Raw genomic sequence first — 22,115 nt, 5'->3', positions numbered from 1 at the left:
TAATTAGGTTGTCCTGTTTCGTTGGTTGTGTGTTGATTTGACTATATGGCTAAATAATTAGACAACAAAACCTACCCACAGTTACACCAGTACGAAGGCTATTTTTTAGAGCCGGCCGCAGTGTTGCGGTAGAGTACATGTCCTTGTTTTTGCAGATGGTATTTGCAAAAGCTGCTTGCCCTTCTAGGTTTGAAAGCAGGAAGCTTTACTGCAACTTCAGCGAGATGATTATGATGTAGCCTTGCCGATTTTGGCTCTTTTCCTGGAAAATAGTCTGCACAGGTGAGTCTGATACATGTATACTTCCAGTGAGACTCTGTGCAGACCAGGAGAAGATCTCTTGTGGAACTGAAATCCGTGTGTAAGATTAGAAATACGGTAGTCTGGCTTTGTTGTTGGTTTGCTTTATTTTGTAAAACTGCTTTTCAGAAGTTAAAATGTTGCAAGCAGAATGCACTAAAAAAATCATGTGATCAGCGTCCCCTTATGTTCTGTTGTATAAGGTAATTGTTGAAACAGCATGAGCCACAGCTGCATTTTTATATCAACAAGGAAATGTAATCGTTCTAATTACTGGCTGCTATGAATGCTTATGTTGCCATTGACTTTAGGAGGAGATGGTTAAATTCTAGAAGTATAAGAAACTGAAAGTCTGAAGGTGTTTCAAAAGACTATCAGTTTGAAATGTCATCCATTTTACTAAAAAAAAAAGTACACTTGTTCTGTATTGCCTTTGAGTCCTTCTCTTCTTTTTCTGAAATTCTTCAATCATCCTTTATTGCCTTGGCTTTAAAACAATATTTTCTACTGTTCTGTAAGACTTGATCTGGGGTTGTTGACAGATAGTTGTTAGTACTGTGAGGGTCACTATTTTAAAGTGCTGAGAAAAGGACTGAAGGACCAAATACAGACAATGGTTTCTTTGGTCCTGATTAGCAGGGATGTTGCTTATTACTACCTAAGGCTGATACTGAATTTCCTGAAGCTGGCTTTTTAAAGAGCTGTGGAAAAAAAGCAAGTGCTTTTCTGTATGCAGTGGTGTTGTTAGGCACGACAAATATGTTAAATCAGTAGTCTGCAACTTTTGTTAACATGTGGGCTCCAGTAGCTGGCAATATCCTGTACTTAGTTCTGGGTTGGCTTGCTCTGACCTTACTTTCCTCTTGCCAAAAAGAATATTGGAAAGCCTTACAGGTAGTTATTGTCAAATCATAGACGAAGACCCTGCTGCCTCAAATTGAGGCTGGGTGGGAAAAACCTCATCAGAAACAAATTGGTGTCAGAAGAGAGGAGAAAAGCAGGGTTGAAGGCATGATGCTAAGATGCTGAAAGGTTACAGTAGTGCTGTTGCTGGTATTGCATCGGTTGCTGAGTGGTGTAGGTAAGACTGATTTTCTTAGAAGACTAAGAGTTGTTTTGTGCTGAAGATGCTCTATTAACAGATTACGAGTGCATAAACCCTCAAGTATCCAGGTCTCGTTTGAAGTTCACAGTTAAAGGACGCTGTTGCTAGTATATTGTTTTCCCCTGCAACATAAGCTTCCAGCTTTGGGACTAGTATGACAAAAAAATAACACTCTCAAGGTGTACCCCATGACTTGTGATGGGAACAGAATCACAGAATCATCTACGTTGGAAAAGACCTTGAAGATCATCCAGTCCAACCATTAACCCAACATTGACAGTTCCCAACTACACCATATCCCTCAGCGCTGGGTCAACCCTACTCTTAAACACCTCCAGGGATGGGGACTCCACCACCTCCCTGGGCAGCCCATTCCAACGCGTAACAACCCGTTCTGTAAAGAAATGCTTCCTAATATCCAGTCTAAACCTTCCCTGGCGCAACTTGAGGCCATTACCTCTTGTCCTATCGCTTGTTACTTGGTTAAAGACACTCATCCCCAGCTCTCTGCAACCTCCTTTCAGGTAGCTGTAGAGGGTGATGAGGTCTCCCCTCAGCCTCCTCTTCTCCAGACTAAACAACCCCAGTTCCCTCAGCCGCTCCTCGTACGACATGTGCTCCAGACCCTTCACCAGCTTCGTTGCCCTTCTCTGGACACGCTCAAGTAATTCAATGTCCTTTTTGTAGTGAGGGCCCCAAAACTGCACACATTAATCGAGGCGCAGCCTCACCAGTGCCAAGTACAAGGGTAAGATCCAGTCCCATTTGTTAAACCTTAACTGATGAACTTTATTTTGGAGTTGTGCTGTTACTTAACTCCTTAAGTGGAGTTAATATGACCATGATATTAACCACTTGCATGAGATTGATAGAAAACCTGGTGATGCCTTGAAGGAATTCATACAGTATTGTTCAGCTATCTAACTTGTGACATAAGCAAAGATAAAGTTTGAGTAAACCTTGTCTTCTAAAGTACTTGACTCATGTTAAAAGAATTGATAGTAATGCTGAACTTCGCACTTTGGCACTGCATGCAATTTATGTTTGTATAAAGTCAGATTAAAAAAAGAGTAAAATAATTGAGATAAGTGTTGAACTGCTAAAAGCGAGGAAATCCTGAGAGTATCTGCTGTGTACATGCACCATTCCACTCCCCTCCCTTTGAATATGTGCATCAAAGCAAGTCTTTGTGCTGAATCAGGGAGCTGTGTCAAGTTCTGCCTGGGCTAGAGGACTCGGTGTCCCAGTACACAGCCAGCGTTACCACTTGTGCTGTGAGTCATGGTTGTCCCATCTGTATTGCAGTCCTCTAGCTTTTCTGTGTAGATGGGACCATGTTATGTTACATCTTCCTTCTCAGCAATACTAGGTGATATCACAGTAATCTTTTCTCCAGGTTAGAGCAGTGTCTTGTATTCAGTCTTGGGCAAAAGTGAGTTAATATTGGGAGAGCTAGTATAGGTGTATTTTTTTTTTTGCTTCCTATATGTGTGATCTGTAAATACAGGAAGGCCATCAGTGTATGAGACCTCCTGGCCACCATCTGTTGGTTTTGTATGGAATACAGCAGTGGTGATCGACGTCATCTCTTCTTAGGCTGTTCTTTTTCTGACTTTTTCTTAGGTGTTGTGATGCTTTTGAATTCAGTTAATCTCCTTTCATTGTGTTTCATCACTTCTAAAGTTGGGTGGGTGGCTTGCTGCTCTGATGACCTTTATGTATGGAGATGTAACCAGATGCATTCCAAACAGTCCTTCTGGCGTCTTGTTCATATATCTCACACTAGATTATGTAAAGTACCTGTTTTTGTGGACCTTTTGATGTAGTTGAAACCTTTGATTTGTCCCTCTACGCAGATGGTATACAATAGAGTTGCTTTTTGTATCTTGCCATGTAGAGCAGAACTTTTTTAGCTGAATCCTCATTTCTTTCTTAACTTCATTTGAAAACAAAATTATCTCTAGGATTTGAGTTTCCCTCTTTTGCAGTGTTATCTGGTGGCATAATGCTTGTCTGGGAAAGCCACTTGTGATGGAGTTCTTATGAAATATACACAAAATACAGACAAGTTGGATATTAATTGGCAGCAACAGGAAAGTTTGTTTTGCTAGTCAATGTGATGAGCAGTAGACAGTAGCTGAGGATATTTTACTTTTGAAAAAGAAACAAAAAGCTTTGCCCAACAAGTGAAGTAGGAAGGTGTGTTCACCTAATGTGAACAGACCGAAAGTATTACTAGGATTATACTACATCTAACTGCTAACAAAAAGTGTAAAATTTCTCTTCCACTTTATTTTTAGTCTTCTTGTCATGTAAAATTTTTAGCAAGAGTTCTGGTGCAATGACAGGTTGGCACTGACTTGGAGAAGCATTTTAGTTTGCTCAGATAGTAATTATTGTCTAGTAAAGATGTGAAAAGTTCTTGAAGAGATGCATCTTGGGATTTACAATGAACAACACAACTATAAGAAGAAAAAAAGTTGTCATACCCCAAAATAGACTATTTCATTAGTAGTTTTGTTAGGGTATCATTGTACATATGATAGCATGAAAGCTGTCCTACAGCTTCATCTCTTACCTGAGTGTAATAGATAGGAAACTAAACCTGAATTGAAATGAAGTGGCAGTTCCTGTGATTCTAACAGTTGTCTGGTTGTTAATGGTTACTTTAATGTTGCTGTCTTAGAATAATGTGTTTAAAGAGAATAGAAAGTACTTACTATTCTATTGTGATTCATCTAAGATTATGTTTCTAATAGAATATTTTGTAGCATGATATTTAAGAGAGGAATAGTCCTTTGTGGAACAAACTGTTCAGACAAATAAATTATGGGCTTCCTAATAAATGCTATGGCATTTGTGAAGCTTTTTTGCATATAACTTCTTTAAGTCTTTCTTTGGTTGCTGGTTCCTTCATGTGGAACTTGTCAGGAAAACTAAAAATTACTATCATTTTTTTCAGTATTCTTCAGCCAGTAAATCCTAATTAACTCTTTGATTATATTGCATCTCATGTTAACACTTGAGTTTGCAGTTGAAGACTGGCTAAATCACTTGTTCTCTGTGGTTTTGTGGCCAAGGAACATGCAAGAGGGAAGTGAGTCTGGAACAGAACTGTTCAAATGGTGCTGGTGTGCAGTTCTTGGTTTTCTGGGGGTCTTCCGATGAACATCAGAGCTTCATGGAGAAAAGCCTTTTGACTGTTGAAACTTCAGTCGTATGTCACTTCATTTCATAGATGCATGAGTTAAAAAATAAGGCAATATAAGTAATCTCTCTACCAGAGCCTTTAGTCTATACTGCAGTGATGGGGGAAAGAGCCAACACGTTATTGAAGTATAAATGATAAATGTGGTTTTGTTAAAGTTATGTATTTAACTTTGCTTCATGAGCTTTAGTAGCTGCTTACATGAAGAGAGGTGCTTCTGAGTTGGGATTCTGCTTGAGTGTAATGAACCACTTCTGAAAATCAATCTGTGGATTGGATTTTAATATTACATGTGCTGAACGTGAGTGGACAGGGGGCAGAGTTGTTTAAATGGTGGAGTACATATTGGTTATGCATTTGCATGTATGCTGTAATGTCATATTACTCCTTTTTAAAATCACAATTACTGTTGAATCACAACTTCCAAGGGATGAGATTTAGGACATTGCTGATCTTCCTTTATGTGCATTTTTGCAAATTGTATCAGAAAAAAGGCACATTTTGAAACATACTGCTCGATGTTACTGACTTAAGGTTCTGTCCTTAGTTGCATGCAAAGTAAATGTTAGATTTCATCCTAGCAAAAAGAGCTGGAGTTCCAGATCATCTCCATATTTGCTAATGAAGGGGAGCTTCTAGTGCTCAGTGCTTTTCAGGTCAAGGCACGGAACCATGCAAAGATACATAATGGAAGTTTCATTTGTAGTTGAGTATGGAAGAGCAGTGTGTGTTGGTAAGTGTGGCTGGGCATGGTTGCTGAGGGCTTTAATTTGTAGTTGGAGGGCTCAAGTAATGAGAAAGTGTATTACAATGTCACTTGAGGTGTAAGTGTGAATCTTCAAAATAGCTGTAAATGGCATGTAATTTCCTCTTGGAAATTCACATGACTTCATTTTAATTTGCTATTGGGTGACAGAAAAAAATTCAATGTTTTCTTTGGCAGCTATAATTCCATGAGGATAATGCTTTTAATTTTTGAAAAAAGTTTGTCTTCCAGACCCCCCAGTTCTAGATTTAGTTATTTGGATTTTTTTAGTAGCCTTTTTGTGTGTGTGTGTCTTGGATTTTTAATTATTATTTTTATTACTGGATCAGCTTTGAGAGGTTGCATAACTGAGTTGATAGTATTTTTATCTTCAGATGTAACACATATCAGTGAGGAGACCTCTTGATGTTTGGAGAGCTATTAGAAAGCTAGAGGAATGAAAATAGAGAATGAAAAACGGTTTCTGGCATCTGTTTAGACCAGCTACAGTTTCAGGTGTTGCAGTGCTCGCTTTGCTGTCCAAAGTGCAGGTGGACAAACAGGGCAGTCATCATGAAAGCATTACTTTTCTAACTGTTTTAACTGGGCTATAGAATTTTCTGTTCATATAGCACCTGGGTTATACAGAGATAAAACCCACAACTTTCTAAATATGTAGGCAAGCTGTACGTCTGCTTTCCTAAATTCAGCTTTGCCAAAACTGGAATGATTCATAAGTGTCTGCATCTGGCACCTCCAGTATCAAAATTAAGCTATTCTTTCCTCACTCCCACAACATTGGGATTTGCTAGCAAAAAACTCTGTGTAAACCCATAGATCAAATGAGCATTTTTTTGTTGAATTGAAGAGGAGGATACAGAGGAGCAGAGATAATTGTGAAATAAGTTGCAACCTGGTGCAGAGAAAAGTAACACAGCAACTGGGATAGACAGCTGGTTATTTGAGTTATGTAGTGCTGCCCAGGTCTTCTGGTCTAGTACTAGGGAAAAGTAGTGATCTGCTTTCATGGACGGGTTGAGGATGTCAAGAGTAAACCCCTTTTGTAGCTGTCTTCATAAGAAGCTGGCCAAAGGACAAGCATTGTCCCTTCTCCCAGTAACCGATGAGGCAACCTGCACACTAAACCTGAATTGGATAGTAAAGGAGATAAATGTTTGCCAGGAGTTCAGAAACCAGAACCAGTATGAAAGGTGAGTATTACAGAGCATTTGAGGAGACTATTGCTTAAGGGTATTTACTTAGATTTTTATGATGAATTTCCAGTGGAGCTTATCTTGAGAAGGTGCAATCTTGAAAAGCAAAATAAAGAGTAACAACAGCAATTTTGTGAGTTACCGATCCAGTGCACTTCAAGAAAGAACCAGGAAATAAGGATCTCAAATAGGTAGGTTTTTTTCCTCTAAACATGTAAATTTTGTGTAGGGGTATGCAGTGTTTCCTTAGCAAGTTTACAGTACAGGCTGCAGTGGCTGTGCAACTATATGAGTGCTGAGGTGACATCCATGTAAGAGTGGTAGGAACTTCTGGGAAGTTGAGCTGCTTGTGTTGGTGTCACCAGATTTTTCTGTCACTTAGATACTTGCCTGGCCTGATCATGGTACTTAGGACTGTCCTGGCTGTTGACGTCATCTGCCCATGAGCCATGGAGCACTTGATCACTCCTTTCCTTTCCTTTCCCCCACCTACTCTCTGAAATGCATCGTATCTGTGTTGCAGCTTTGGGTCATTTTGAGACTTTAGTCTATTACTTAAAGGAAGTTTGAGTACTCTGCTGTGATGGATATGAAATGGAAGGGGGAAGAGGATAGCTTTGTAAATTTATGTTGTATTTAAAAATTAGCTTGTTTTGTATCCTGTAAAACCTGTCTGGATGCTTTTTACATATCCAGAGGTGAAGAGCATACATGGTCTTAGCTGATGTGAGAATTGTGTTCACTGTTTTGTGGATGGCATGTATAGCTGTTTGGAGAGTAGATTCCCTCTTCATCAGTGGCTCTGCTACAGAGTCTCTCTTAGGAGCACAGCTATGAGCGAAAAACATCTACCAAAAGATGATGCAAAACCTTTTCTTGTTGAAAGGAACTGGCATAATTGGTTTTTACTGGCCATTGTATTACGTAGTGCATGGTTGAATGTGTCTGGTGTCCAGTGAACTGCACTGACTGTATTAACTTCTTGTTATTACTCCCCATTCAGAAGGCTTTGTGCTTCAGAGTCACTTACCTCGATGCTCTTTACTTTCTTTCAAAATCCACCCTGGTTTAAACATATTTTTGTATATGCACACACCTGTGAAGCATTATTCCCTCCTTCCCTTTTTTGCCCCTCTCTCTACAGTATGTTTAAGCTTTGTAGCTTAAATGTATTTTTCTCTTATAGCAGTGATATTTATTTCTCAGGACTTTGACTGTCACTTTGCTTACAGAACCACCCCAGGCACACACTTCTGTCATTCTTAGTCTGTTTATTGTAAAAGAGCCCCATTGTGATAGTTACTAGGTGACAAGGCACACGCTTTCTTTTTTTCCTTGTTAGTGAATTCTTCTAGACAGCCACACCTCAGAAAATGCTTCCTGTAGGTGTCATTTAATATGTTTCTTTAGATGTCATCTCACATGTATTTTGAAATTGACTGAAACAAAAGTCATTTCCTCCTCTACTATTTACAACATAAGTGTTGATAGCTTGGGTCAAGCTATCTATTTTATGAAATTAAATGCTAGCGTTAATAGCACATTTGCTTAGGAAAGTCCTTTGTAGTCAGGGATTTAAAAGATTCATGTTTGTGGTCCATAAGAAGATTGAAAAGACAGGCAGTTTGAAATGGCATAATATTGAATTAAAATGTACCAGATTCTCAGTGCATGCTTGTAATAACAGAATAGCAGGCTGTAGCTGGGAAAGGTTGTGTTCCTAATTAGATATGTGCAGACAGTAGGTAGCATCCAGGGAATTGCTTTCATCATGAATTACTTTCTAGTGCCTGGGCATTAGCAGTACTGGAATGAGGGGGAAGATTTTCAGCTGGTATAGTGGATAACCTGATGGACAGCCAAGGGATGAGGGTGTCAACAGCTTCCTTAAAAATTCAGTGGATGTACTTTTCAGCAGAGGATAGGGGAGGATTGACTGTTAGAGAAACTGCTTTTCTCCATGCCAGTAAATGGGCTCTGAAGTGAGAATTTACTGTTAAAGCATGTATAGAAAGGAGCAACTTTGATGCTCCTTTTTTTTTTTTCTGTCCCTCTGTCTTCTATCTTTATTGCAGCATTTTTGTTCACTTTATAGTGCGTAATGGGCAGAAAGAGGGGGAAGAAAAGAAGAGAGAGGGAGGGAGAGAGAAAGGGCTTAAATTTTGATGTTAAAATGATAGGTCTTAGCTGTCTGTAATACAGAAAAATTCAGCGTTCTTAAACTTTCAGACAAAGTGTTCTTTCAGTGAAGTTGAATAAAGGAGTTAGTATGGTGGTTCAGTGTAGGTATTGCTTGAAATATTTTTTTAATTGTAATCTTGTTTCTAGAGTTGTATCTGTAAAAGCTATCCATTGCTGGCTTGTGTTCTGACATCTGTGCGTTTGGTGTCATGTGTAACAAAGTACTTGGAAGAGTGATGCTAAAACAAGAATAATTAAACTTACCTTGTTATCTCATGTGAAAATTAATTCTCATAACCTAATTTGTCAGAATATGTAGTTGTATTAAAATCAGAATTTGAGTTGGAGGAGCTTTTAAAGTTAGCATCATATATCTTCTAGCTGTTAATTGGCTTTTTATTTTGGCAGGTAATTGGTTGGTTTTAGTCCAGGAACTAAATATTAATGTCTGATCACATACTGTCTTGTATAGTTATGTAGCCTAATAAATCTTGGATTAATAAACAGTCAAATTAGTGTTCAAACATTATATCAATGGCTCTTCTGGAAATTCTGTTTTCATTTCACTCTAAAAATTAAATTATAAACAAGTACCTAATTACAGTAATTATCATAGCAATGATGTAGTACCACTATTAGAGTTTTTTATTCCAGAAATCCAACTAACATGATGTAGCATAGTACATACTCAGTTTACAAGAGTGAGACCAAATTTTACATAAGAAAAAGTTACTTGACTTAGCAGATTGATTTAGTAGAACAAGTTAAAACCTTTGTGTTACCTACTGGTAATTTGCAGAGCAGGTCTATGCTGTTAAAATAGCTAAGTATTAAACATTATTTGACTTAATTTAAAGTTACTTAAAAACTTTGAGATGGATTACTTGTGGAGAATAGAATGTAATTGGAAATACCTGGAAAATTCCAGTAGCTTGTACATTTTATTTGTCTGCAAGTTTTACCTTTTTATATACAATGATTCTGCAAGATTTTTTTTATATGTCTGTAACTTCATATCTGTGAATAGCCCCTGAGGCCAGGGCTGAACACTTAGGATACCTGACTGTTACTGAAGATAGCTAGAAGAAATACTTTTTTCTTCTTTTTTTGACACGTTGCAGGATAATGTATCAAGGTTTTCGATGTTCTCCCTAGATTATCAATACTTAATCAGATACTTCATTGAAGAGTTTAAAAGAATGTCACATTTGTTCTTATTTTTATCATTTGATTAGCAGTTAATAGAGGATGTTTCTATTGTGTGACAAGGAAAGTGAACGAAAAAAATACCATTTCCTGATTCTTTGCTTTTCCTTACGTACCCGTGAGACATTTCTGCCTTAAAAAGTTGGCCTGCTGTCCACTCATTGCATTGGCAGGCTCTCCGCTCCCTGCTTTTGCTTCCAGTCAGTTGTGCTATCAGCTATTTAGTAGATAAGCACCTCTCAGTTACAGTAGTATGAGAAATGGTTGCAACCCTAGCCTTTGATGTTGTGTGTCCTGTGGCTGCAGTTTAGCTACTTCTTCAAGTACTAATGTAATATTTAAAATGAGCATCATATGTGCTGATGCAGATTTAAACTTAATTTTTGTGAATACCACGAGATAATGAGGAAGAGTATGTGTGCTCCTTGCTTCTTTGAAGAACACGTCTATGATGATAAAAACAGTGTCTGTTTAAAAAGAAAAAGGCAAAGTTTTGTTTTTGAAGAGTACAACTTGTCTATATTCTGATGTGTGTGTATATATACACAGAGAGATGTTTTGTTTGCTTGTGCAAACTGCTGTAAAGGAAGCTCGACTGAGCTGTGTTCGTGTTCCTCATTCTCTGCTACTCACATCACCAGCTTTTGAATTGATGCGTTTCCACTTGCTTTGCTTTGTATTACTGCATTGTGGGGAAACACAGATGGCTGTCTCCTTGGCTTTAGAATAGGGGCAGGAAGGCGGGGAAGGTGTGTTAGAGTGTCAAACTAATTGTGAGCTGTAAAACGGAGGAGGAGGACTGGTCAAACCAGTTGTGGGAGTGCTAAGTGTCCTGTTGAAGCAGCAGAAAGTGTTACAAACCAGTGACAGAAAGCTTTCCACGTGCCACCATAGACGTATGGCAGTCCCGCAAGATGGCTGGTTATTCGGGGTATGCAGGCAGGCGAGCTTGGGCAGGGCTAATCTCAGAATGGTGCGTTGAGGAGTTCCTCCTCTGGGTGTTTTGAGTTGGTAGTGATTATATTCTCCGGTGGCATAGGCAGCAGAAGGGACACATACTGGGAGGGTGAGACAAACATCACAGGGAGGGGACTGAGGAGCAAGACACTTTTGCCATACTGTTTAGATGATGATCAACCCTGAGGAAGGAGCAGAGCAGGTGGTTGAAGGTAGAAGCTTAGCAAAACAGTGCAAGAAGGTCGGTCAGTGCTCACCTGGCACTTCGCTATCACTCAAAATGCTATATGCTTTTCTAATGCATAAACAACATAGCATTACATAAACCAGTTCATCTGCTTGAGTGAGGATTTGCCTTTTTTGATTGTTTTTGACACCTTTTGAAGACATTGTAAAAGACACTAAGCTATTTTGTTTTCTTAATGCAGTATTTTGCACAAGAGTGATACCATAAACTTAGTACTTCCCTCATGTTGGAAGAGTCACTTGTAAGGATAGGTGGGATATTAAAAGATGGATATGAAACCTGGAAGGACATGGATCTGCTATCACATATGTATCTGGTCTCCAAATATTATTTGACACTTGCTGTATTTGTATGTTTGATGTGAAACAGTCAAATACTAGCATGTTTTATTTCAACTAGCTACTGCTAAGCTGGCAATGTTGGTAGTTTTAAGGTACTTTCACACAAAACCTTTCGCTTACAAAGCAGGAGCCTTTTCTTTAGTATTCTTACTGCAGTTTTCTGTCTTTGGCCTTATAAAAGAAGGTATCTCCTGTATTCAGTTGCCTGGAGTAGGCGCAACAAACTGGGCATTCAAGAGACGCTTGGCTATCAAGATGAACTTGCATTGACAATTGCTTCACATGATTTTCTTTGTCTGGGTATTTCTGATATGAAGGTAAATTGTGATCCTATGATGAATTGTTAAATTTTATTTCTGTTGAAAAGTTAGTAATTAGAACATAAAACCTAGTACTGTTCAGTGGCAGTAGGGGAAAAAAAAATTGCATAGGTCATGAACAGATGCATATAGATCTAAAATCCAGTGTATTGGAATGGAAAGACTGGGAATGTAGTGTGGTAAATTGAAAATCAGGGCAGATCTGCAGGGAACACTGAATCAACATAATTTACTTTTCATGCTTTAACCAATTTGTATAGACACTATTCAAATTCCCCATGTGTTTCATAAAAAACCTACACTTTATTTATGATTGATATTACGTGTAAGTTATGGATATGGAGCTGGTGGCTTTTTATTGTTCTGCGACTGAGTTATGCAAATAACTGTATTTCTGCTTCTACATGGTTTAATTTTTCTCTCTAATGCTAATTCACAGTATTATTTACAGAACGAAGTAACATAATATGATGGAAACTTAGTATCCTAAGACTAAGTGCTGTCTTAATAGGACTGTGTTTTTCACCTCTTGCTTTCATATTAAGAGAAACACCATCCAGTTTGCTGACTGGACTGGAGATTTTAGGTATAGCAACCAACATAGAAGTTCACATGTCTGATTTTACCACTTTTCTTGTGGGAGTGGTGAACTGCAGCAGCTGGGCAGTGATGAGCACCTTTGAGGCAGTAATACATCAAACAACTGCACATTTTTGGGGGTTTAGTAACGCTTTAGAAAAGGCTTAAAATGAGCCAGGAAAACCTTCTGATCATTCCAGAGAAAGTGTCAGCAAGAACTTAGACTAGAGTAACTGCTATAGAAGAAAATTGTACCTCAGCTTTATATTAATACAGTCTCTTTCTACAGCTGGGTATGTGGATTATAAACTATCTGTGACAAAAGGGAACAGATACCAGAAGGTGAATTTTTCTTTCCCCTTAACTGCATAATTTGCAAATTGTCTTATGGTTATTGACTGTATTAAATGCACCAGTCTCAAAACATTGATTTTTTAAACAGCTTTTTAATTAAGGAGGAACTAGTGTGTTCTACTACTGTCAAACTAAATGCTTTTTCTTGCAGATAGAGATTATCAGTGGGGGTTGTTTCTTTTGGTTGTTTTATTTTAGAATAACAGTAGTACATTGTGAACTTTGATTGCTAGCAGAAGTTATCAAAAAGGAGATAGGTACCAAAAGAGCAATTGTTTTGGCTCCACAAACCCAGTGGATGGATTTGTTGTCTCCAGTGTTGACCTAAGCACAAATCCTTTGAAGCAAAGGGGAATCAGGGTTTTAGTTAGTAACAGAAGATCTGTTTATAAAATGGGGAGTCCTTGTAAAAGTTTCACATTGTATGTAAACTCTCACATTCACCATCTCTCATTTGTGGCTTTCCTTACTGCTTGCTTTCTTGTTCCTGTTGATTTGTACTGGTTTAGGTGCTGTAGCATTGAGTTTTTTTGCTTTGAAACCAAAAAGGAAAAGTGATTTGCTTGTTACTTAAAAATGTATAATTGTCATTTGATGATTTGTGACTGTTGTCCAGTTGTGACATGTTCCCTTTCTTACTTCCAGCCTTATGTTCAGTTTTCCTTGTGTTTTGCCCTTGTTGATTAACTGTCAGTTGTAGCCCAAGTGTTGGTTTTGTACTAGTGGTAGGTTTTTCGTTTGATGGTATTTCCTGGTAGAAACAGCTGGGCTGAGGCTTCTACCTTTTTTCCTTACCTGATTTTTATACCTAATAGTGAAAGGTGATAGTGTTAGCAATTAGTCACAGACCTAATGGGATTCATGTATCCCTCTGTTTTAACAATGTAAGCCTCGGTACTAAGTGTTGGTTAATAAAGCAGGACTCTGGAGGAGTGGGGCCAAGCAGCACAAAGGGTTTTCTTTCGGACTGAGTCAAAGTGCAGGGCCTGGGGCATGTAGCTGAATGACTCGGTCTGTGTTAGAGGAAGCTAAACAAATGAGAAAGCAAGTATGAAAACAAGCTTGATGTTGCAAGATGACAAGGTTACTGCTTCCTTTAAGATAATTGTTGGAATAGCAGAGTTGAATTTATAAACAAAAAATTTGCCTTGTTTTTAAATAGTCTAATTTGTCCAGTATCAGGAGGATAGGTTTGCATCTAAAAGTTATGACTGCTGTAATGAATTTCTCCTAATGGAAATGAAACGAGGGCTTCTTGTGCTTGCTAAAAATGCCAGCAGTCTTTCCAGACACCTGACCATCTGGGATTCCTGAAAAAGAAGATACAGCATTATACTCAGGCTCTTCCATAAGTGCTCTGGCTATTTGAATCTCAGTATGGTATCCTCCTAGTAGAACACATTCTACATAGCTTTTCAACTCCTCAAATGTTTGCTCTGCAAGCTACTTTTTGAGAGAGCAAATCTGCCACAGACCATCTGTGCTCTTCCAGCAAGGGATTTTGGCTGCTTGAAAGCAGATGGGAAAAGAGAATCTCACCCCCATCCTCCCCCAGCCCCTTCTAGGTTGCTGGGTACAGATACATTTTGCTGTATGGGTGATGAGTGAGGATGTGAGAGTAAGGAAGTTGAATATTCTGGCTGGATGAGGGAGTTGCCCTATGTTGTAAAAATGAGTAAGTCAAAGCATATTGTCGCTTTCAAATCGCGTATAGGAAAATGAAAGCTGTAAAGCTCTAGGTGCTTATAATTTTTTCTTATTTTATGTCTGAAATGTTATTCAGAGGTGATTACCTGGATTTTTTGTGGATTTAAATGCTAGAATTCTAAAAAGCTCTGCTTTTTTTTTATTGTCTTGGCATTTACTATCCCACTACTTCCTGTTTGCTATCCTTGATTTCTCACCTTCTTTTAGAAAAACTTGTACTGGAGCATTTACATAAAAGGCTGGAAGATCAACAAACTCTGCATAACAGTTATGTATCTAAATATTTTTGCTCTTTGAATTTTACTTTCCAGTAGCCTTTCTTTCCCCTCTCTCAGTCTCTTTTTACTTTGATTTTGAATATAATATGTTGTGTAATATGAATTCTACTTCTAGATTTCCAAAGGAAAATGATGGAGGGATATTTACCAGAAATGCAAAGCATGCTGGAGCCAGTCAATCTGTCAGACGATGACTCTTCGAGGTCCCCAAATAATGAGAAGTCTGATAAAACATCTGGAATGAAGGACTGCTCAAACATCAGTTATACTGGAGATGATGTTGGTGTCTTGGAAAGCGAATCAAGGTTGTTGCCCTCAGACCAGGATTCAACGACTATTGGCATAAACAGCAGTGGGGCCCTGGCAGAAAGACAGGAGCAGCAGCATGGAGAGGCAGACTGCTGCGCTGGTATCTGCTCTGAAAGAAAGGTAGAAGGCTTCACAAAACCAGAACATTTACCTAGTGAAGAATTTGAACAAAAAGATCCAAAAACTAATCAGACAGAACAATCATTAATGGAAATATTACAGGACCTAAGGGAGGAGTCTGACTTTGTGAAAAAATCAAGTGATAAAATCTATTCGGAAAGCCCTTACGACACAGACTGCACAAAGAAGCTTATTTCCACAATACATCAGACTTCCTCACAGGAGGATTTGCTAAACGAAATAGAGTCTGAACTCTTATCTACAGATTTTTCAAAGGAACGAAAATTCCCGAATGGTGTGCGGAAGGGTGAACATGCCTTGGCCGTGTTTGAAAAATGTGTGCAAGATAAATACCTAGAGCAAGAACAAACTATAAAAAAGTGAGTATTTGAGTATGCTCATCACAGTTGGAGGTGTATACTGAACAATTTCAATTGCATGTTGTGTGCAACTACATACAGCATTTTGGTATGAAACAAGTAGTCTCTTGTCAGTTGTTGTAAGGACAGTTAATGAGCTTTTTAAGTTATGTTCTCTAAGGGAGGAATTATTTTTACTTGTGGTATGTACTTGTAAATAAAAATGTGTGCTTAGATCTCTGAATTCTTGTGGAATTTGGCAGGAACTGAATAGCCAACTGTTCAGTTGAATAGCCTGCCAATGTCTAGAATTACTTAAATACGGTAAAAGTAATGGTGATATAAAAATAGTCCGGGATTCATTCAGTCCATATATGTATTTGGAGAAATGAATCTTTGTAATTACTAACTCGCACAATGTGCATTTTATTTGAGTTTGAAATTGCTTGTTCCTTTTTCAAGTAGTATTCAGTCTCCTGTCATAATCCAGCAAAATTGCTAATCAGTTGAGAGCTATTCTTTGAGTTGGAAATATCATATATAGATTAACTACTGTCTTACCACATTTTATAGGAGGACTTTTGAAATGCATGGCTTATAAACTTTGCTATAATAAACTGGGCTTAATAGTTCTACCAGGCAGTATACTACATGAAGAATGTTTATATTCATCAGAAGCCAGTTCATTGCTCAATTTCTTGATTTTTCCACTTGGTGTTTCATATTGTGTTACCCCTTTAGAAATGTTTTTTGCTGGCAAAATGTAGCGTCTAACTTCAAATTTATTCCTGCTTGCAGGGCTGGAAATGAATGTCCTTACTCTTCATATAAAGCAGTCCAATACCATGGTATGGGAGGACATCAAAGGGAGGGAAACCAGGCAGAGGGAGAGATGCCAAGTAGGGAAAGTATTCTCTTGCACCTCACCAGTCAACCTCTGTCAAAAATCTTAAATGTGAGGAAAGTCAGTAGATGACAGGAAATCTTGGGAATGCATAGTTAGACATTCAATAATTATGGAGGAGGAGGGGGAATCTGAAGTGGTGGGTGTGTTAGATGGTTGTAATTCCAAGAGGTCATAAGTTAACAAGTTATTTGGGTTTTACTTGTTTACGGTAAACTCAAAGGCAAGTTGGTGTTTTCTGCCATTGACCAATTATTTTCTTAGAGACAAATGTTTATGTAGATATATGTTATATGTACATACAGAAAGTTTTCTATATAAACATGTCTTTGGTCTCTCTCTCTTCCCCCCCCCCCCCCCCCCCCTCCCCCCCAGCTGCTAACCCAGTTGTACCCCTTTGACTCTTGGGGACTCACTTCAACAGTGTAAAACTGCTGTGGAACATTTTATGTTTGGTCCAAAGGGCATTCTGGGTTGGGTTGATTTTGTCCCTTAGTTTATGATCAGCAGAATTTCTTGAAACACTGCTCTGGAAATAGCCCAGTTATCTCCTATGATCAGATCTAAGATATATAGGTGAGCAGCAATTGTGTGAATTAAGAATTCATAATTCTGCAATATGCATTAATAGATTTTAAAAAACAGATCAGAAGTGCTAAGCTCTCTTTCACTGATGGTTTTGAATTCCTTGTAATTTAGGAGACGTTTGTTTAGAGGTGTGTGTGGTAGGTTTTTTTTTTTTCCAAAGGAGGGGAGCTAAAGATCAAAGTATATATGTAAAGGGGTATTTAAGTATATTGTTCAGGTAAATGCATGCGTCCCACATACTCATGCAATTAGTAGCCTAAAATATGCACCATCTAACTGTATCTTCAAACATTTAAATACATTTGAGACTGTTCAGCAATTCTGAAAATGTAATTTCTGAGTTTTATGTGTACCTATCTTCTACTGCAGTGCTAGAAGGTCAAACTAAATACCTGTCAGCTTCAACTCAGGCTTCAAACAGCTGAGCTGCAAAGGAACAAACTGTTGCTGCAAAATTGAATTTATAAGGAGTATGACCAGGAACACTGTTGTAGTTACGTACCTACTTAGGACTTAAAAAATCAGGGTTTCATTTCTTACTAGGTTGTGAATGTCAAGGGCTACTCTGAGCAATCAATCCATGATACGAATACAGTATCAGTGTTTTCAGACATTTGACTGGCGGAGCTATCTGACTGGAAGTTATTGTCTTACAAGTATCTTAAAATTATTAACTTTTACAGTTCTTTACTTACAAATGTCTCATGTCATTGTGGACCGTAACAACCCCAAAATGCTGGAATCAAGCCATTTCTTCACAAGGAAGATGCTGCTTGCTGGTTCAGGGCTAAGTTTCACATGCACAACATAATTTTGTTTTGTTTTTGTCAGGCTTTCATGGGTTTCATTAGTGTTTCTGTCTGTAACTCCCAATAAAATTTGCAGACCAAAGAGCAAAACCCATACATCTCAAAATTAAAAACAAACAAAAAACCCTGGTACTAATCTGCCTTGGTTTTATTTTCATTTTTTTTTCTTTACAGATTGATTAAAGAAAATAAAAAACATCAGGAACTGATTTTGGAAATCTGCTCAGAAAAGGACAACTTAAAAGATGAGTTGAGAAAACGAACAGAAACAGAAAAGCAGCACCTCAACATTATTAAACAGGTACAGATAACAAACCAGAAGTGTTGGTTAGTATTTCACCTGTATACAATGTCAGTATTGCCACTGACATCCTTAGTAGCATAGAGGAGAAGAAAGGAATGCCCATGCTTATTATCCTAAGCTTTTTAAGAAGATAAATCTGCTCCTTCATTCCAAGAAATATTGATTGGCTAAAAGCATCTGGTGTCTTTGGATAAACTGCCTTTCTAGATTCACGGCACTTCAGTGTTCTGTATCTGGAAGTCTCTTTTCAAGTCAAGAGAGTTCCCATTCTGTGGGTTGCCCTGGTAGGTGGGTTTTGTGTACCTTGGCTTCCTGCTGGAGACAGTGTATGTTGAAGGCCTGTTAGATCTTTTTATAAAAAATGACACATTCAGTCTTTTATTCTGGTAGGATGATTTATTTCTTGTACATGGACATAAAGGAGATAATAATTTGTCATCTTTATCTTGTGTTAACTACTCTATCTGCTAATAGAAGTGAATGGGGGTGTAGTTACAGTTGTTAAATGTTAACAATATGTGGAATGTGTATAAAGAGTAGAGCATTATTAACTGTGGTCTTGCAAATTATTTTGGTATTATCTGTTACTATATACAGGCTTTTCCCCAGTTAATTGTTAGAATCATGACAGGCCAAAGAGGAACATTGTGTGCAGTGGTGTAGGCTGGTTTTAGTGTGGGAAGAAAAGGTATCACATCAGGTGTCACTGCCTGTCTGTTACAGTTATCTGCTAATGTTCCTACAGTTGGTTGGCCAGCTTTATAAAGTGATTACAGATTACGGTTTAGAAATCTGGCAAGAGATAGCATTTAAGATACTAATTTCTGTTTGTTAAAGTGCTGGTGATACTACCCTAGTTGTCAGGTTTCTCTGTTAATGTCTGCATTGCACAGAACTCTGTTCTCAAAGCAGTGTGTCAGGATTGTAGTGTTCCAGAGGAAGGTATTAATGTATGTAGAAGCTTAGTCTGTCTTTGGTTAATTTTAAAGAGTCTTTGAAAATCCATGACGTGATTGAAAAGTCTTATTTTTAAGCTACAAATGGGAATTGCATGTGCCTGAATAAATCAGTATGAGCAGCTTACTTCTCTCTTGGCTGTATGTCCATGATAGCACTGTATGATTTCATGCAGCAATTGGTTTTTCCCTTTCTGAAAAAAAAATGTTTGTGAGGGAGTTTGTTTTGCTTTCCAGTCAGATAAGTAGGATCTTTGATACTACGTGCTTGCAAGTGATTTCAGAAAATACTGGTTTGGCACATAATACTTTTATGTTGTAGTTGGGTAGCACCTGGAGTTGTAAGATACGTGGCAATGAAACACTTGAGTTTTTTCATTTCTGATGTGTTTTATTGTTAAAACTTCTGAATCAGTATTTTCTGGTAGCTTTCAAGTAAATGAAAGCTTGGCAGCGCTCAGCTGAAAGCAAACTGTATATGCATGCTTGTATGTGTAAAACTTTTTTTTCATATGGGCAATGATTCATTTGCAAAGCTGACCAGGGTGTAATCAATTCATTGTGTGGTAACAGGAGCATTTTAGGTTGTTCTTGCCTTTTTATGTGGCAGTTTGGAACTGCACAAAAACATAAGATACTGACCCTCAGATCTTTTTTACACTGCGCCCACCCCCCTAAAACCCAACCAAAACAAAAAAACCCCCTAACCTGGGTGAATTGGCTTTCCCCTGGAGCAAGAGGGTAGTCATTAAGGCACAATTTGAACAACCTTTGAGCAGCGTTGCAGCTTATGTAGCCACCACTTGCTCTTGTGCTAGTGCTGCTGCTTGTGCTGGACTTGCACAGCTGTGCAGTGAGCACGCTCTGGGAAGTGTTTCAGTTGAACATTGGTAATTATTCTTCAGCTGGATCAGGTCTCTGACTTGGTTCACTAGGCAGCTAAAAAAAGTGCCAGCACAATGACTAAGCATCTCTTTATTTGTTGAATTATTTTTCAATGAATTAGTTCCCTGTCCAGTTCAGCATGGATGCATGACTGTGTTGGCACGGTGGAGGATATAGCACAGGTATAGCAACAAAAACGTGGAAGGTGAAGCAACTTCAGATAGCAGCCAGCTCTGCTCTGGCATCTCAGCATTGCTGTCAATCTAATTTTTTGTATAGTAAATTACTATGCTTTGTGTTTTACTTGATTTGATGCTTCTTCAGTTTCACTGAAGATGAAAATTGACATCTTTCATGCTTCTACTGTAATACAAAGGTAGATGTTGATATGGATAGTTGAAGCTTGACAAGTGTAAAATACAGGTAAATATCTGTTGAAGCATCTAATTTTTTGTAAGATGTTCCTGCCTGTACTAAACATGATCAAAGTCTTATTTTCCCTATAATTATATCATAATGTTGTCTTTTAGCTGGAAGCAAGAATGGAAGAGCTTAATAAAGAAGTGAAAGCTAGTAAAGACAAACTTTTAACTCAAGATGCGGCAGCCAAAAATGCTATTCAGCAGTTGCATAAAGAGATGGCCTTTCGAATGGAACAGGTAATACAGAAAACCTTTAATTATTGAACATCTTATGAACAAACTTGATTCTTGTAGGAAACGTGTAGCCTCAGTTGTTGGATCATTAGGTAAGGCAAAATCTACCAACACTGGAACTACTAGTGTGCAGTTATATATGCATTTCTGATAACTGGCATCAATTAATTTCTAAATAGCTGTTAACATTCTAGAGTGCCTGATAACTCTTTTTAATACGTATATTTATATGTATGGACTTCAGCCCTCAAGGAAATCTCATTTTCCTTGCCTGTAAGCTGATCTTGATTCAAAAGGAGGTAAAAGCTGGCAGTGCCTTTTTTCAGACAGGCTATCACAAAATTAATATTTTTCTCAACTCCAGCAGAAAGCTCTTGTTTTGTCTCATGTATTACTGAGAACTAAGATGATTTTTTTTTCCTTCTTATTATCATATTATGACAAGTATTTTCTCTATTATGTGAACTCTGAAGCTCAGTGTCTGATTCTTTTTTTTTTTTTTATTTGAAGAAGAATTTATTAGTGCTGGGGCAGGGGAAATCTGTAAAAATAAGCCATCTGAAAAATAAGCTACTGAATAATGATTGTGTAGTTGGCATGTGGATAAGGGAAGACAGAGGACTAGGACTGGGTAATTGCAAAATTTTGCAATTAAAACTTACCAAATACACTTCTTTCCTTCTGGAACAACCAATTATATTCCAAATTACTAATGTATTGATAATGCATTTGAGGCATTTAGCTGTGAAGCTGCAGCTGCTTAGAGAAATATTTAGTGTTACAAGTATGAGTAATTCCAGTACTAAAGTGGGATCTAAGTCTTTGCTAAACTGGAGTGTTTAAGTCCTACTTGGTTAAGCTATTATACTGCAATACTGAAAATATTCAGTAGTGTCTTATAAAAGCTAATTAAGAAATACAGGATTGATTCATTCTGTCTTAATATTTTTCAAGGCAAACAAAAAATGTGAAGAAGCACGCCATGAAAAGGAAACAATGGTGATGAAGTATGTCCGAGGGGAGAAGGAGTCGCTTGATCTCAGAAAGGAAAAGGAGATACTTGAGAGAAGAGTGAGAGATGCAAATAAAGAAATAGAAAAGCATACTAATAAAATCAAACAACTTTCTCAGGAAAAAGGAAGATTGCACCAGCTCTATGAAACTAAGGTACTCCAAGTACTGCTGTATGACTTGAGTGAATGATTAAAAGCACTATCAGAACCACTTTATCACTTGTTTGCTATTGTACTTAGTGAAAGAAACCTGGTTTTGTTTGGTTTTGCCATATTGCTGTGAAAACCCCTTACCTCCAAGGGAAGGGGAAGAAGTTACTGAGTTATTGTCATCTCTTTTTGAAGTTCCTTTTAATATTTCCCTGAATATTAGTTTGTGAAACATAAGGGGTTTTTTCTGTCAAAATTGAAGAGTGCTTATTGCAGATGCCTGGATTTTGAGGGGATTTCTAGTTTGTTTGGATTTTTTT

At 37.9% G+C, this 22,115-nt stretch overlaps 1 protein-coding gene across 5 annotated transcripts in view; it reads left to right on the top strand.

Moving 5' to 3' along the window:
• Positions 1-22,115, top strand: part of CCDC186 (coiled-coil domain containing 186) — a 39,578-nt gene that overhangs the window by 806 nt on the left and 16,657 nt on the right. For 2 of the 5 annotated variants that reach the window (XM_074831324.1, XM_074831328.1), the window contains exons 2-5: positions 14,858-15,551; positions 18,006-18,132; positions 20,507-20,635; positions 21,587-21,799. In XM_074831324.1, coding sequence (XP_074687425.1) covers positions 14,872-15,551; positions 18,006-18,132; positions 20,507-20,635; positions 21,587-21,799 — 1,149 coding nt within the window. In that variant the 5' untranslated portion in view covers positions 14,858-14,871. Of the gene's footprint in view, positions 1-187; positions 283-14,671; positions 14,732-14,857; positions 15,552-18,005; positions 18,133-20,506; positions 20,636-21,586; positions 21,800-22,115 lie in introns of all 5 variants that reach the window. The other 3 variants (XM_074831326.1, XM_074831327.1, XM_074831325.1) reach the window with 3 other exon arrangements.

Source organism: Strix aluco, chromosome 7 (assembly GCF_031877795.1).
Source record: "Strix aluco isolate bStrAlu1 chromosome 7, bStrAlu1.hap1, whole genome shotgun sequence".
NCBI classification, from domain to species: Eukaryota; Metazoa; Chordata; class Aves; order Strigiformes; family Strigidae; genus Strix; species Strix aluco.
Note: the sequence above shows the minus strand (reverse complement) of the source record. Positions and strands in the feature narration are given on the sequence as shown.